The 13,757-nt window shown below is 50.4% G+C and overlaps 3 protein-coding genes across 3 annotated transcripts; all 3 read left to right on the forward strand.

Annotated features, from left to right (window-relative positions):
* Positions 1-954: 954 nt before the first annotated feature.
* On the forward strand, positions 955-2,157 carry MIND_01111400 (uncharacterized protein; the record flags this gene model as incomplete). Its single annotated transcript, XM_037367679.1, has 4 exons — positions 955-1,192; positions 1,242-1,934; positions 1,988-2,050; positions 2,096-2,157. The coding sequence occupies 4 exons, from the start codon at positions 955-957 to the stop codon at positions 2,155-2,157; spliced, it is 1,056 nt and encodes a 351-aa protein (XP_037217073.1).
* A 2,713-nt stretch (positions 2,158-4,870) lies between these two features.
* On the forward strand, positions 4,871-5,643 carry MIND_01111500 (uncharacterized protein; the record flags this gene model as incomplete). The annotated part of the gene is made up of 2 exons (XM_037367680.1): positions 4,871-5,104; positions 5,155-5,643. The coding sequence occupies 2 exons, from the start codon at positions 4,871-4,873 to the stop codon at positions 5,641-5,643; spliced, it is 723 nt and encodes a 240-aa protein (XP_037217074.1).
* Positions 5,644-6,713: 1,070 nt separating this feature from the next.
* On the forward strand, positions 6,714-13,253 carry MIND_01111600 (uncharacterized protein; the record flags this gene model as incomplete). The annotated part of the gene is made up of 19 exons (XM_037367681.1): positions 6,714-6,808; positions 6,853-7,015; positions 7,069-7,509; positions 7,542-7,593; positions 7,638-7,718; positions 7,774-8,012; positions 8,066-8,334; positions 8,384-8,462; positions 8,513-8,732; positions 8,781-9,031; positions 9,073-9,229; positions 9,278-9,505; positions 9,552-9,827; positions 9,869-10,030; positions 10,093-10,273; positions 10,331-10,869; positions 10,914-11,297; positions 11,696-11,811; positions 11,859-13,253. 19 exons carry the CDS (start codon positions 6,714-6,716, stop codon positions 13,251-13,253), a joined length of 5,328 nt encoding a protein of 1,775 aa, XP_037217075.1.
* Between the last annotated feature and the right edge of the window lie 504 nt (positions 13,254-13,757).

The raw sequence follows: 13,757 nt of genomic DNA on the forward strand, positions 1-13,757 counted from the left end.
TTCAACACATGCCGAGGACGGTAATCTGGTCTCTCCACTCCGCGAAAAGACCCCCGGGCCCCTGGTATTCGAATTGTTGTCAATCGATTGTGAGTGGAGGGAGCAGACATACCCCTCTGATAAACTCGCTCGCCAGGATATGGTCACCATTCAACAGGAAGGGCAGAGATAAATCGCCGCCCAGTGGTTGGGCGGCAGTGGGGCGGCGGTCGGGCGGCACACCAGGTCTGACCGCCGGGCTTGCAACGAGTTATCTTGTCGTTGTCTTGTGAATATCAACATATCTTCGAAGGAGTCATACGCTGACTTAATGTAGAAGTGAATTCACGCACCTAGTGTACCACGGAAGGAGTCGCGTGTATTTGTTGTCAGTAGATCAGCAAAAGGACTAAAATTGATGGGCGGCATCTGGGCGTCACGCGGGCGGCACCTAAGGCTCCAAAAATTTGGCTGGAACATATCTGTTGGTATCTTGAAACTTCGGGGCGGCAGAGTGGTGGCGTCACAAAGCTTGGGCGGCAAGTCACACACTGTGGGCGGCACTTCTCTAGAAGGGAGTGGCAATCCAAAACTTCTGGGCGGCAGCTGCCCAATGGCGGTCAAGTAGGTCGTAGTGGACAACTTGAAGTCATTAATCATGTCATGGTGAGGTGCAGGACATACGGTACTGAGGCAGTCAATGGGAAGTAAGTATGTTGATTCTGAATGATATACTAGTATATGACTTGCAGCACAATATGAGCAGCGGGGTGACAATGAGCTCACAGTGGTGGAGGAGCAGGCTGCCACACTTTAGCGGTCGGTGGCAGTGGGCGGTAGTCGGCGGCAGTGAGGCGGTAGTTGGGCGGCAGCAGGGCGGTAGTCGGGCGGCAGCAGGGCGGTAGTCGGCGGCGGCAGTGGGCGGCGGGCGGCAGTATGAGTAAGCATCAGCTCTGAGACTTCGCTTCTCCTGTCATGTCAACGACGATCCAAGTGACGCTCAACGTCGCTCTGATTCTTGTGCTTCTCTGGACACAGCGTGCTTGGATGACAACACAACTGACTTTCTTCTGGTACTCCTGGCTGGTCGACAACAAACTGAACACTGTCTATGGGCTTATTCTGGTCTACCTCTTGATTATGGTGCATCTTCCCCATTATAATCGGCGAAGGGGAACTCTATTTCGCCTCCATGAAGTCAGGGGTGCTGATGGTATGCAAAAAATCAAGTGCACGACCATGATATTGACTCTCTCTGGAAGGACATGTCCAAAAGCTGGCCTTGCGCCAAGTTAGCCTGAGCAATGAAGGCCCCGTGGGCGTTGACCATCCCGGCAGTGCACCCATCCCCTTCAGTGCTCCTCTCCCAGCAGTGTCTGTCCTGTATCCCTCTGGCACTCTTGCAAGTTGGGACGGTTTCCCAGATGGTCTGTTTCAGCAGCATTTTACCCGGCAACAGGTCGAAGACACATTTCAACTTTCAGTACACTGGGCCAGTACACGACTTCCTGGCCGAAGTGGTTCCCAGGAGGCGACAACTCTGCAAAGGGGACCCAGTCACCGCTTTCGTTGTGCTGGTGCCGTTATATGTTCCTCATGTTCAGTGACAATCCCACCTGCTGGAACGTCAAGTGACGGTACAACTAAGCAGCTTCAACAATCCTGTCTCTGCGGTGCAATGCTCATTCGGCGCGCTTGTGACGTTGAATGGACGGTGACTTTCTTTGCTGGGGGAGCTTTCTGGGAAAATGGTGGTCTTCACACTCATCCAACATTCACCCATTCACTTGCGGTTGGCTCTCATGATACATATGGCATTCAGCGTTTTGTTCGGAGACAACCAATCCTCCTGGGTACTCACAATGAATCAACTACCAGTCAGCCACCCTGGGCAGCCTCGCACCCACCTGATGCATTTCGTGACAAGGCAAGAGATCTTGCTGAGTCGCCAACTGGTATGTCATTTACTTTTCATACACCCATAGTAGCATTGATCAGCAACATGTAGACTTGAAATCCAAGAGCGATACCCGTCGTCGTAGAGGTCATAAGGCAGAAGTGATGGAAACAGGTAGGATTTCTATTGTTGTGATAACAAAAACTAATAACGTCTAAGATTTGTACAGTGGGTCGGAGCAAGAGATGGAAGATGACCCTTTGGCAGATAACGATGGATGATTGTTAGCAATTTGGGATATTTATATACATATCAGCAAGAGTTTCATTATTTGGACTGCAGTCACAGCCAAATGTGCACTGTGAATTTGGCAAGCTGACAGGCCTTACATATTTGTAACCAGTTCCATACTCAATAACAAATTTATGAGCCGTTGTGTAATGCTAATAGTAATATATTTAGATTTAATTGGCCCAGCAATGTTTTGTCTTTTATTGCTTGTTTCTAGGTCCAATTTGATCAGGCAAGTACAAAATGAAAGAACCTATTAAGCCCTTCTACCTTCCTCCATTTCCTAAGGTAGAGACTAGACCCTTAGCTAGAATGGCCCTAGAAATGTTTTTGAAACTATGTTGTGAATATCTCAATGGTTTCTTGTCCACCCCCCTTGTATCTTGGTGAGACAACTCTCATACTGTTGGACCATATCCTCCTGTAATATTAAGCTTATCTATCCAGTGGTTGCTTCACTATACCTTGTGAAAGCTTTGACAGGTGCAATCAAAAATCGTGTGAACTGACATTGGTGGCTATGCTAATGTCAGTATATCAGACCTCATGAGTGTACTCAGGCTAGTACTAGAGGAGAGAGCAGCTGAACTGCCAGTTGCTGCAGACAGTCACTTATGGCAATTGCCGTGCACTGTTGGGCGGCAGTTGTGACACTGTGTGACTTCAGTATCAAAATAGAGACAGTGGGTTTGTAAAGCAGGCACTCATTGGGGGCACTTGTGATGGCTGGGCAACATATTGAGGTTCATGTAGGGTTATCTCAGACCTGCCATCACACTTAGAAGTTCATGCATAGTGAGTAAATTCCAGTCAATGTGTGATAAATGTGACATCAGTGTCACAACACATCAGTGTCACAACACAGAGACAACAGTTGCTGAGGGCCAGGCATTGCTTGGGGGTATATATTTTGGCTGTATGAAGTACTTATAAATGCCCATAGAACACACTGGGACCAGTCATTAGACTTAGAAGCTTATGCAGAGGAAGAAATTTACAGAATACTATATTGCTGCTTGGTTGATTTCCCTTCTGTAGAAGGCTGTCAGATTCAATATTTTTTCACATTTGAAGGCTAAATGGATCTCTAATTCCATTTAGACATCTGAGTATCCTTAATAATATATCCAGCAGCAAAAATAGCATACCTATCAAATCCTCAGATCCGGCCAAATTAAACGAAATAGAATAGAATACATAACAGAAACAGTGACAAGGAAGTCAAAACTTGCTATGAATTGAATCTAGAAATAATATGATCTATTATTCATCATCATCATCTAAGCATGATGAAATTTCCACTATTAGGGGTATTGTCTTACCCTCCTTGTTTCTTACACTGCAGCTGCTATGGAACTTGCTGTGAGTGGTCCTTATATATGTGTCTATGGCTGCTTACTAGATTTACAAAAACAAAAATAGCGCAAAGTGAAACACTGGTTTAAGCACCATCTCAAGAGCCCAACTCCTGAGCTAGAGGACACCAACAATATGTTGTCCAACTATAGTAGTCTCCCAGTTGGTATGTACCCAAGCTTCTACCTGAAAGGCCTCAGTTCATAAATCACCAGTCTATGCTGATGACTTGCCTGATGAAGCCATCTTTGTTCCGCAGCATGATGGACCAGGTTACTATTCCTTGCATGCTCCAAGCACTACTGGTATGTTTCAGACCATCCTCTGAGGCAGACCACTAACATAGTACTGTAGCACATCATGTGGCTTTCCCCAAAACTAGTACAACCGGTGGCCCAGGTGCAAGTACCAGTGGCAGCGACCGGCCCGACTAGCATCAATGTACCACCTAAACCAACTCGGAAAAGTGTACTACAGCCAGCACTTCCAAAACGAAAACAAGCGCGCCACCAAGACTCTCAGGCTGCCCCAGTCAAAACAACTAGAGATACCGACATCGAGTCTCTTTCGTCACTTGGCTCTGACGATGACTGGGACCATTGGCCGACTGGCTTTTGGAGACGTCGCGCATCACATGGCTTCTTCGAAAAGAATAAGTTCGCCATTCACTGGGCCTCAGAGACCAAGGGGACACACAACACTGACCGTCACCGAAGCATGGATGCCCCTAATGCTGCCGATGGTCATCGGAGAGTGCGCTCCTGCATCGGAATCTACCTCTGCACCAACACAAAGTGCGGAATAGTTATTCGTCCACTCACAAAGCGCAAAGACCGCGCTAGGCAGAAGAATGAAGGTTGCCGTGCCTGTGGGAGCGCAGTGCAAGAAGTCCAATGTGATGCGAGCTGTGAGTACACCATATATTCTGGCGGCACAATCTTCGAGCAAAAGGGTTTCCATCACCATATCAAGCCACCCGAAAAGCATATGGAGCCGAAAGCCTCTCGCAAGCTGGCCAAAGTCGTCACAGAACACCCTACAATCGGACCTGCAATGCTTCTGACGGGTCTACCGTCAATCAATGGTCCTGGACCATCAGTTGCCGAGTTCAGCTCTGTCCTCAACAATCTTGACCGTCTGAAATATGAACGTCGCAAAACCCTTGTCGCCGCCAATCGAATGAAAGATGATATCAACGATTCGAGGAGTTTCTTGATGGCCTTCGTGCAAAGTATCCCGATTGGACCATCGAAGTTCATTGGAACCAACGGATCCATATGATCATGTTCCAGTCCGAATGGCAGCGCAAAATGAGCATCAAGGACCAGATCAAACACGAGGCCCTCAATGGCATCGTCTCTGGACGCTTGCCATGATTATTGGTCTAATGGCAAGGACCTTCTATTCATAAGCTCGACCTATGAGCCCAAGTTTATGAAGTGCTGGGTGCCCATTCTCATGACTTACTCCAATGGTGCAACGGCGGAGCATTATCGAATCCATTTTCTCAAGTTGATGCGTGGTATACTTCGCAGCGCCATCCAGAGCAATCGACCATTCACTGATTCAATGGTTGCCAATGTACAGTTGGAAAATTCTATCCACTGACGCGCTGACAATTCGTATTCTAGGTTGTTGATCACTGTGAAGCGCAATCGAAAGGCTTCAAAGAGGCCTTTATGGACCTTCGCACTCTTCACGCCGCAGACGGTCGCACTCCGGCACAACTCCTCCAAGCTGCCACCAGCCTTCTCAAAGGGTGTAAGCAACATTTTGCAACCCAAGTCGAGCGCCTATCGAAGGTGTCAGGGGTGGTAGCACCGGACAGAAAATCGGAATTCAAGAAGCTGACATATAGCTTACTCAAGGCTGACACCATGGACAGCCTGAACATTACCGTCGCAGAGCTCAAACGCGACTTTCCGCATGCCAAAGCTTGGGTGGAATGGTGGATGCGGCCTGCCCACGCAGTGATGTTGTTCGAGTGTGTGCGCGCAGTATGCATCCAGAGCTCTGGAAATCACTGCCGGAGACCACAAATGCGGAGGAGGCAATGCATCACCGGATATATCGAATGGTCGGCCGTCATTTATCGCTCAACAAAGGAATTCCAGGCTTAATTGCCATCGTAAAAACGTTCGAACGGCAATACAAGGCCGGTCTAGGTTTGTCTTATCATAAGACACTTCTCTCGCTCAAATTTTCGTAGCGGGCTATCGTTTGCGTTATGGTAAGGAGCGAATTTGGGTCTCGAAAAAGCTCCGCTTTGGCCGGAGCAAAGGTCCTTTGAAGCCACGGGGTCAAAAAGCGCCTAAAAAATCGGACGCTAATCCTCCAAACAAATGGTACGAGCTTCAACGCGCAAACAAACGTCTGGAATCTCGTAACCCAGCGCCGCTCGAGTCTGCGAAGGCCGCCACCGCTACCGTCGTCAGCCCCCAAATCAATTCCGTCTCGCGAGCTGTATCAGCGTGGTGCAATGTGGAGCAGCAACTCCTGCTGGCTCGATACCTCCCTTCAGCTATTGTCCACTGCACTGTCATATCATGCAGAGGGTACACGAGTTTGGTGGGAGTGGGACTCGTGCCAGTCCCACTCCCGCCCATCCGATGACTGATTGGTGTGGCTTAGCCCAAGTTTGTGGGATTGGAAGATTGTTGGCCATGCTTTACCGACGGCAGGAATTATGATGCGATGATGCGAGCTGTCACACCGCTGTCAGGCACCGCCACGACGGCAATCTTCTCATGCACCTACCACCACCGCTTGGCGACGGTCCGAACGGACAGACAAGCAAGCCTAATGGCTCTTCGACAACGTTAGAGTCTCAGCCTCGCCGACACGCTCGATTTGACTCTCGACATGCCACGTATGCAAGTACACGTGGCAGTGGCTAGCAATGTGCATGGCCGCTCAGCAAGCTTGACAAGCAAGGACTAACGCCGCATCAGTCAGGGTCGTCTCGCGCTTCAACGCATTGACTTCTGCACGCACACATGCTGTATCTCCATTCGCCATTCTTCTTCAATTCCGCTTCTTCCTGGACGTTCTCGCTCGAAAAAACACCAAGGACGGGGATCGATCCTAATCTAATGGTAGGGTCTTCTAGGTATATAACCTGGGTGGTAAATCGTTGCATCCAGTCACTCATACTCCCATCCAAGCCTTTCGCCACACTTACCAAAATACGATGGCCGATCAGACAAGTGCTGCTGTTGCTCAACTTTCAATGCGAGACCGCCGGGCGTACCGGGAATTCAGACGGCCCTATTTACCTCCACTCATGTGCGGTAACTGACAGAGACACAAGATGTTTCCACCGAAATCAGCAACGCAACACACCAGCCATTCTTCTCGCTGGAGAACGCCGCGTTGTGGATTACAGCGTGGGGACTCGAGCTGTTCCTCCTCTGGGATGACTCCGAGGTCGACGTCGCCGCTTTTGACGCCGAAGCAATCCGTGGCGATGATCTTATATCGTTCCGTGACACGGTATGTCTGACCGACGAGTCGCTGTTTTCAATCTTTGATGATATTGTCTTCAGATTTTGCCTCCCGAATATGCAGTCCACGAGTTCTTCTCGCTGGACAACGCGATAGTCTGGGTCCTCCCGACCGCATATGCGGCATACGTCGCGTTTTCAAACTCCCGACAGCGTGGCCGGCCTGCCTTAATTCGACAGCGCGGCCGGAATGCATCTAGCCAGGCAACATCTCCAGCTCCCTCTCGTACGCGGACCTCATCAGCGTCGTCTCGCGCCGCCTCAGTGCTCTCCCGTCATTCCGAATTCGCTCTTCCGTCACGCTCGATTTCCCGTGCTAGCCACCACTCGCGGTTTCCTCCTTCGGTCGGTACTGGCAGCTCTTTACCCCCAACGCGAGCGGCCTCGATTAGCAGCTTCTCTCGCCAGTCATCTCGTCGATCGCTCTCCAATGACTCCGCCAAATCTCCTCGTTCTTCGTCAATTGACCCTGCCTTCATCATCGTCGGTCACCATCCGCTGATGGTTACTTCCAGCAGCGACAGTCGCGCAGCCGATCTGGGTCACCCGACCGCAAAAATGAGCCAGGTATGCAGTGTTCTCTCCGATGTCGCTTTCTGATGTCGGAGCAGCCTTTCCCCTTCGCGTTCTTCTCCCCGAGGTGCCAAAAACGGTCGACTCTCCGGTACGGCGCAAGAAGTCACCTTCCACAGGTGGGAGAGGTAAGATTTTTTGTTTGTTCTACTGCTCCAGGCTGATATCTCCCAGGCCGACGAAGGGGCACGCAAGCTTCTCAGCCCAACGCTGGCCAGCGCTTCCAGATGACGCGCGAGCTCAGCATTGAGCGAGTCATTGACATCGACTCAGTACCCCCCACATGGTCAATTCCGCGGGACGATGCGGTTTATCGTCTTAAACTCGCTGAACCACCAAATGTGCCGCAGGGAACAAACCGAAAACGCCAAAAGGCCAAGGAATGGACTATTGATGGGTATATCAAACACGAGGTAAGGATTGAAGCTACATCTCAGAACGACAAAAGTCTGATATCTGCCACCAGGACCAAGACTCGTGGGGAGGCGGTAGTGCAGGGCACAAGGATGGCGACGTCTGGGTCACAGGTTTTGCCGATGACCTGGATGTCGAGGTGTGGGCACGACGATCAAGCTACCATTGCAATGGGGTTAATGTATGCGAACTCGTACCCGATGAGATTTTCGCAGATTGCGAGCGGTACGATATTGATGTAAACGCCATGCGAGAGCTCTGGCAGCATGAGCTTGACTCGAAAGAGCGCGAAGCATCATCATATGGCAGTTTATTATTGCGGTATGGTGGATTTCGTTACTGCTTACTCTCAACTGACAGTTTCAAACAGGTTCTATGCCCGTGTCATGAACACCAAGTGTAAGCGCAAGGACTGTCCGGGGCATGCAATCATGATTCTCCTTTCCCATGTACGTGCATGATGCTGCTATTTGAGCTGCCGCAAGACTCATTGCAACAGGGCCCCAATCAGCTCGGCAAGATCTACTTTATTGGTTGCTCGGAATGGCATCCATCGCAGCGGTTTGAGCATATATACATTCCCATTCCCGCCAACATCAACGAAACCATGTTCAAATTCATGTTCGATAACAACGGCCAACTTCCGGCGGGGCTTTCGGTCACCGATTCAGACACATGCTATATCACTGCGCACCCGCGCGTGCACATGTCTGTCTGCCGTAGGTCTCACCATACATGCTCCGCCTATGCTAATGACCTGCCTCTAGCTGCGGGACACTCGGTAATTGGCTTTGCGATAGTCCCCAAGATTATTCCGCGGCCATGTCTCGCCGAAATTATCATGTTCATTCCTGCTCCATTTAAAGGAGTTGCGCCACCCGCATGGCTCGACAATATCTGTTTAGTTTACCTTCGCAATTTCCACAACCACCCAGCGCATCCACACAGTAAGCCGAGTGTTGAGGAGGAGGCGCGATTGGAGGCAGTGATCAATGCCATTGGCGTTGAAGGACTTACGGTGCAAAGGCTGATAAATCGTCTGTGCTTACCGCATCACAGAACTCTCCGCTGACCGTTTTAGATCCGTTAACCATTGCTGAATACAACGGTGAACGTCTCGGGAAGGCTAGTCCTGCCTTTGCTGATGCACGGCGGGTCCAAGACTTCATCAAAGCACAAACCCAAAGCAAATATCCATTTGGCATGGGATGGGCTGGTGCGTGATCATCTTCGTTCCGATGCTGTGATAAACCGTCCAAAACAGGGGTTATTCATTATCGAACAGAGATTCATCCTAAGCTGGACCCATCGGAGCGTTACATTCACACAGCAATTGTGAAAGATAACTTCCGCATTGTCGTTACGATGCATCCGATTCTCGCTCAGTATATCCATCGAGTCCAGGCACTTTGCATCGATTACACATTCAAGCGGATCGATGGGTCGATGGACGAGTGGGAGATTGTTGGGATGCTGGAGCGTTTCAATAAGCGTGAGTTTCCTCTCAAACTCGAATGTCAGTGCTGAACAATATGCAGGTGTATCATTCGGGAGCTTATACTGTGATAGTAACACCACAGATGCCTTCTTTCATCTGTTTTCGGAATTTTTCGATGTCGTCAAGAGGCTAACTGGCACTGAATTAGCCTTACGCGGTTTCCGCCCCGAGGGCACATGTCGCGCAATTGTCATGGACGGTGAGGCAGCGCAGGCGCTCGGTTTGGGACAGTTTCTCGTCCAATATAACGACCCCGCGCTGAGTAACATTCACTCGCGTGATCCGAAGGAGTTAGTTTTGCATATATTCAAGGGGTGTAGGGTACATTTTTATCGGTGATGTTTGACTATTGCACAGCACCAACTTCTAACACTTACTTCAGACACATTGACAAGATGCCGGAGTCGGTCCCGCGATCCGTGAAAGCACGGCTTAGATCCTTTCCGGGGCTCGCAACCCGGCAGGAAATAGATGGATGGCATGAATTTGTTCGAGATCGACCTGAAACTGTTATCCAAAGTATGTGTTTTGTTCTACTTTATTGGGATTCGGGCTAAACAGCCGCCGCCGCCGCCGCGTAGACTGGTACAAGCATAAACTCAACAATCCATGGTTTTTGCCCTCGCTCAACAAGGTTCTTTCATTTCTACATCCCGACGACTTTGATACTACCCCAAACGACTCTAATCTGGTCGAAACTGCCCATGCGGGGCGTAACGCGGAAACTTCAATCGGTCTGCCGCTACTGTCTGGAATATTGACGTGAGTGTATTGAAGCAACTTCCCTGGTGTTCCATATTGCTCACTATCCTTGACCAGGGCTCGCGATCAAGCGAATCGAACAGCAGATGAGTTTACTCAGCTCGAAGATGGGGGACCCGACGCCATCATGGCAAACCGATGGAACACCATTGGTCGGCGCGAAAAGAGAGCTGGTCAACGGCTTGTCTCGAAGATGCGAAAACATGCGACGCGTGAAGCCATGATCGAGGACTTCCAAACGTTGACGAAGGAGCGGCAGGAAGGAAATGATGAGTGGACAGCATCTCTGACGCGAGAAAAGGCGGCGAAGGCAAGGAAGTCTCAGCTCAAGGCAGAGCTCAAAGGACAAGAGCTTAAGGATGCGCAAGCCGCGTTGACAGCGCAAATCAAACAGGAGACGACTGCGAGGCGTCGGTGGCTGGCGAGGAGAGGAGAAATTGATGAAGCACTTGATGTTTTGCGAAAGGGTGAGCTTCGAGGAGCGCGAATTCCGGCCCGAAGGGACTTGGACGCCGGCTTAGAGGTTGGCTCGGGGTTGGAGGTCAGCACGGCGCTCCAAGTAGGTACACTGGACATGGCCGCAATCGATGATTTTGGTAAGTTCCAATCCAGAATAGAGCTGTGAACTGATTTTCGGCAGACTTTCAAATGAGTCCAAGAACGGCCTCGGCGATTGCACGTGCAATGGACGAGTATGAAAGAGAACACGGGGCTGTGCTCACGTCGGAGTTGGCGACCTTAGCCGCCCCTGCGAGCATGGTAGCAATGCCGCCCGCAGCATCTGAGCCTAATGGCGGCTACACTGGCATACCACGCATGGATGCAAGCGGTTTGGAATCACTTTCGTCTCCGGATGGCCGGACCGAAGTGTCTGGTGACACTGTTGGTCTTCTTGACACCAGAATCGTGGCTGCACCGACTGAAGCAGAATCACTGACAGAGGCTGCTCACCCTGCGGGCCCGTCCACCTCTGACACAACTCCAGAGGAGCCTCGGAAGCGTCGTCGTGCTGCTACCACAACAAGTGAGTCCGAGATCCTACCAGAAGGGCAGAAGCGAAAGCGGAAGGACAGTCGGAGATTGAAACAGTTGGCATATTACGAAGAGGATTGATGTGTACATAAATATCATGATTCAAAACATATTTGACAAGTCTAATCAAGCAGTGATGATGATGATCACTTGGCCGGGGTGACGTTAAATGAACTTGGTCCCACTTATTTGGGTGAATCCCACTAAAACATGTTGATTGGTGGCACTCAGCCAGCAGAGTGGGACTGGCGCGAGTCCCACTCCCACCATCCGCGTATATACTCTATCATGCAACACATATGACCGTTTTATTTGCCGACCTCCCTCAAGACAGCGTTCTGGGAAGACTACACAAACTGCTCCAATTCTACGTGTCCGAAAACACGACAGCCATTGAGTTCGATGCCAATGACTGCCGCAATATCACTCGGGAGCGAAACAACTTCCGAACAGAGCTCATCAACCAGAAACTTGCTGTTGGTGTTGGCAAGCGTGACGCACTCTTTGTAAGAAATCGCCTCTCAAGGCTGCTGATAGCTTATGAGTTTCGTAGGGATGGCTCAATGAAGCCCTTATGCGACTGCACTCAGAGACTCTGAGGGGACGCAAAACGCACAAGAGCGCTGACTACGAAGCACTCTCATATTATTGTGCCTACGCGTCGGTCTTTCGGCATTGCTTAGGCTCCGATCTCTGGCCCGAGGAACACTTCGAGATAACCCATCCCCGCTGGCGCCACAATTTTGTTGTCAATTCTGGGTATCATGCTGCACTCAAAGGTGACATTCAACTGTGGTTTGAGTGTCAAATCAACACAAACTATACTGAAAGCGTGGCCTGCTGGCGCCAGCGTGACTCGGATCGCTTTTGCGACTCGTCTACGGCATTCCTTCACGACTACATTCTTTCGCTTCCAATGGTTTTGATCATTGAGTTCAACCACGAAGCAGGCAAGTCTTGGAAGATACCGCCCGAACTATTCCCACTTGAGGCGAAAAAATTCAAGGCACCGATGGTAGGCGTCCGGTACGATATCATAGGACTTGCCTTCTCCGATGGCGATCATTTTATTTGCCGGTATCGCACGCCAAATGGTCTTATTTTTGACTACGATGGGATGAAGCTAAGTGGGCATGCTGTCCACCGCCCGAAAGCGAAAACTATCAGCGGTTGGCTAACCGGCGACTCTCAATCACTCAAGGAGACTCCCGAAGGCTATTACCTTGTTGGTCTGGTGTATGTTCTGGTCGGGGCCGAGCAAGCACAGCGTACCTTCGAGAACGAGCGGCGCCGCCAAGCTCCACATGGCATTACCTTCAACACTGCTGAATCACCTCATCCGCGTTTCCCCTGGGCTGCCAACCATCCAACGTGGTCCCTTGTTGATGAGGACTTGCGGGAGCAATGGACCACCACTGCCCATCGGCGAGATACAGCTGAGTATCAGGTTGGTTCTGCAAATGACTCACCAAAGAAGTTACCAGCAAGGCGTCAGCCGAAGGTCTGGCGGAAGAGAGCACAACCAGAAAGTACTCAAGATCTCATTGAACCTTCCGACTCCGATGATATGGCGCCAGACAAGTCTGTTCGAGCAACGAGCAAGCCACTCTCGGAGCTGTCCGACCTCACTCCATCGAATTCAAGTCACGACGAGTCTGTTACAAAATTACTGCTTGACACCCTCGACACACCGCCCGCTGCAGAAGGCTTGGATCCAAATGTTTCGACGGAAACAGGGCCCGAAACACCGTGTCCATTGAATTGTTATGGTTGCGGCACGATGACAGACGGCGATAGTGAGCCAGCGGTCCAGTGCGAGGACTGTGGCTTCTGGACTCACGAAGCATGCCTTTCCCAATATCTTGGTTTTGACGCGTACACAGACTGGGGAGATCCCGATGTCTCCTTCAAGTGCCGCAAATGCGCCCCGCGTCCCGAGAAACTGTGAGTGCATTGAAGTCTTACAACGCTGGCAATCCGAGAGCTGATCTTAATGTTGTAGTTTTTATCCGAGAGAAGTCGTTATGCTTCCTGACCCTCGCATTCCTGTGCTTGAGTGGAATTCGGAGACTACCACATGGTATCCAGCTCGAGTGATGCTGGCAAATGCATCGCGTCGTAAATTCTCCTTTCATTGGCTTCAATGTATCCAATGGCCACTGGACATGGATTCGTCACCGCTGCCGGCTTACTATTCGGAGGCGCAGTGCACCCTGATGATGAACGCTCGAGCCAGGTTGGAGCCGCGACAGGTAATATTATCGTGATTTATTGCTAAGGCTGACGTTTATTAACAGCTTTGTGTGATTCGGATTCCCCAATTCTACCCTCAGAGCTCAGCCGCGCCTCATCTTCAAGTTGTTTTCTCCGCTGCTATCACACCAATAACCGCTATTCTGGCAACATACGATACATCTGAGCACCCTGTCATTCTGTCGTATCGCGACTGGAA

This window comes from Mycena indigotica (assembly GCF_014461135.1).
Source record: "Mycena indigotica strain 171206Taipei chromosome Unknown Mind.scaff0009, whole genome shotgun sequence".
Taxonomy (NCBI): Eukaryota; Fungi; Basidiomycota; class Agaricomycetes; order Agaricales; family Mycenaceae; genus Mycena; species Mycena indigotica.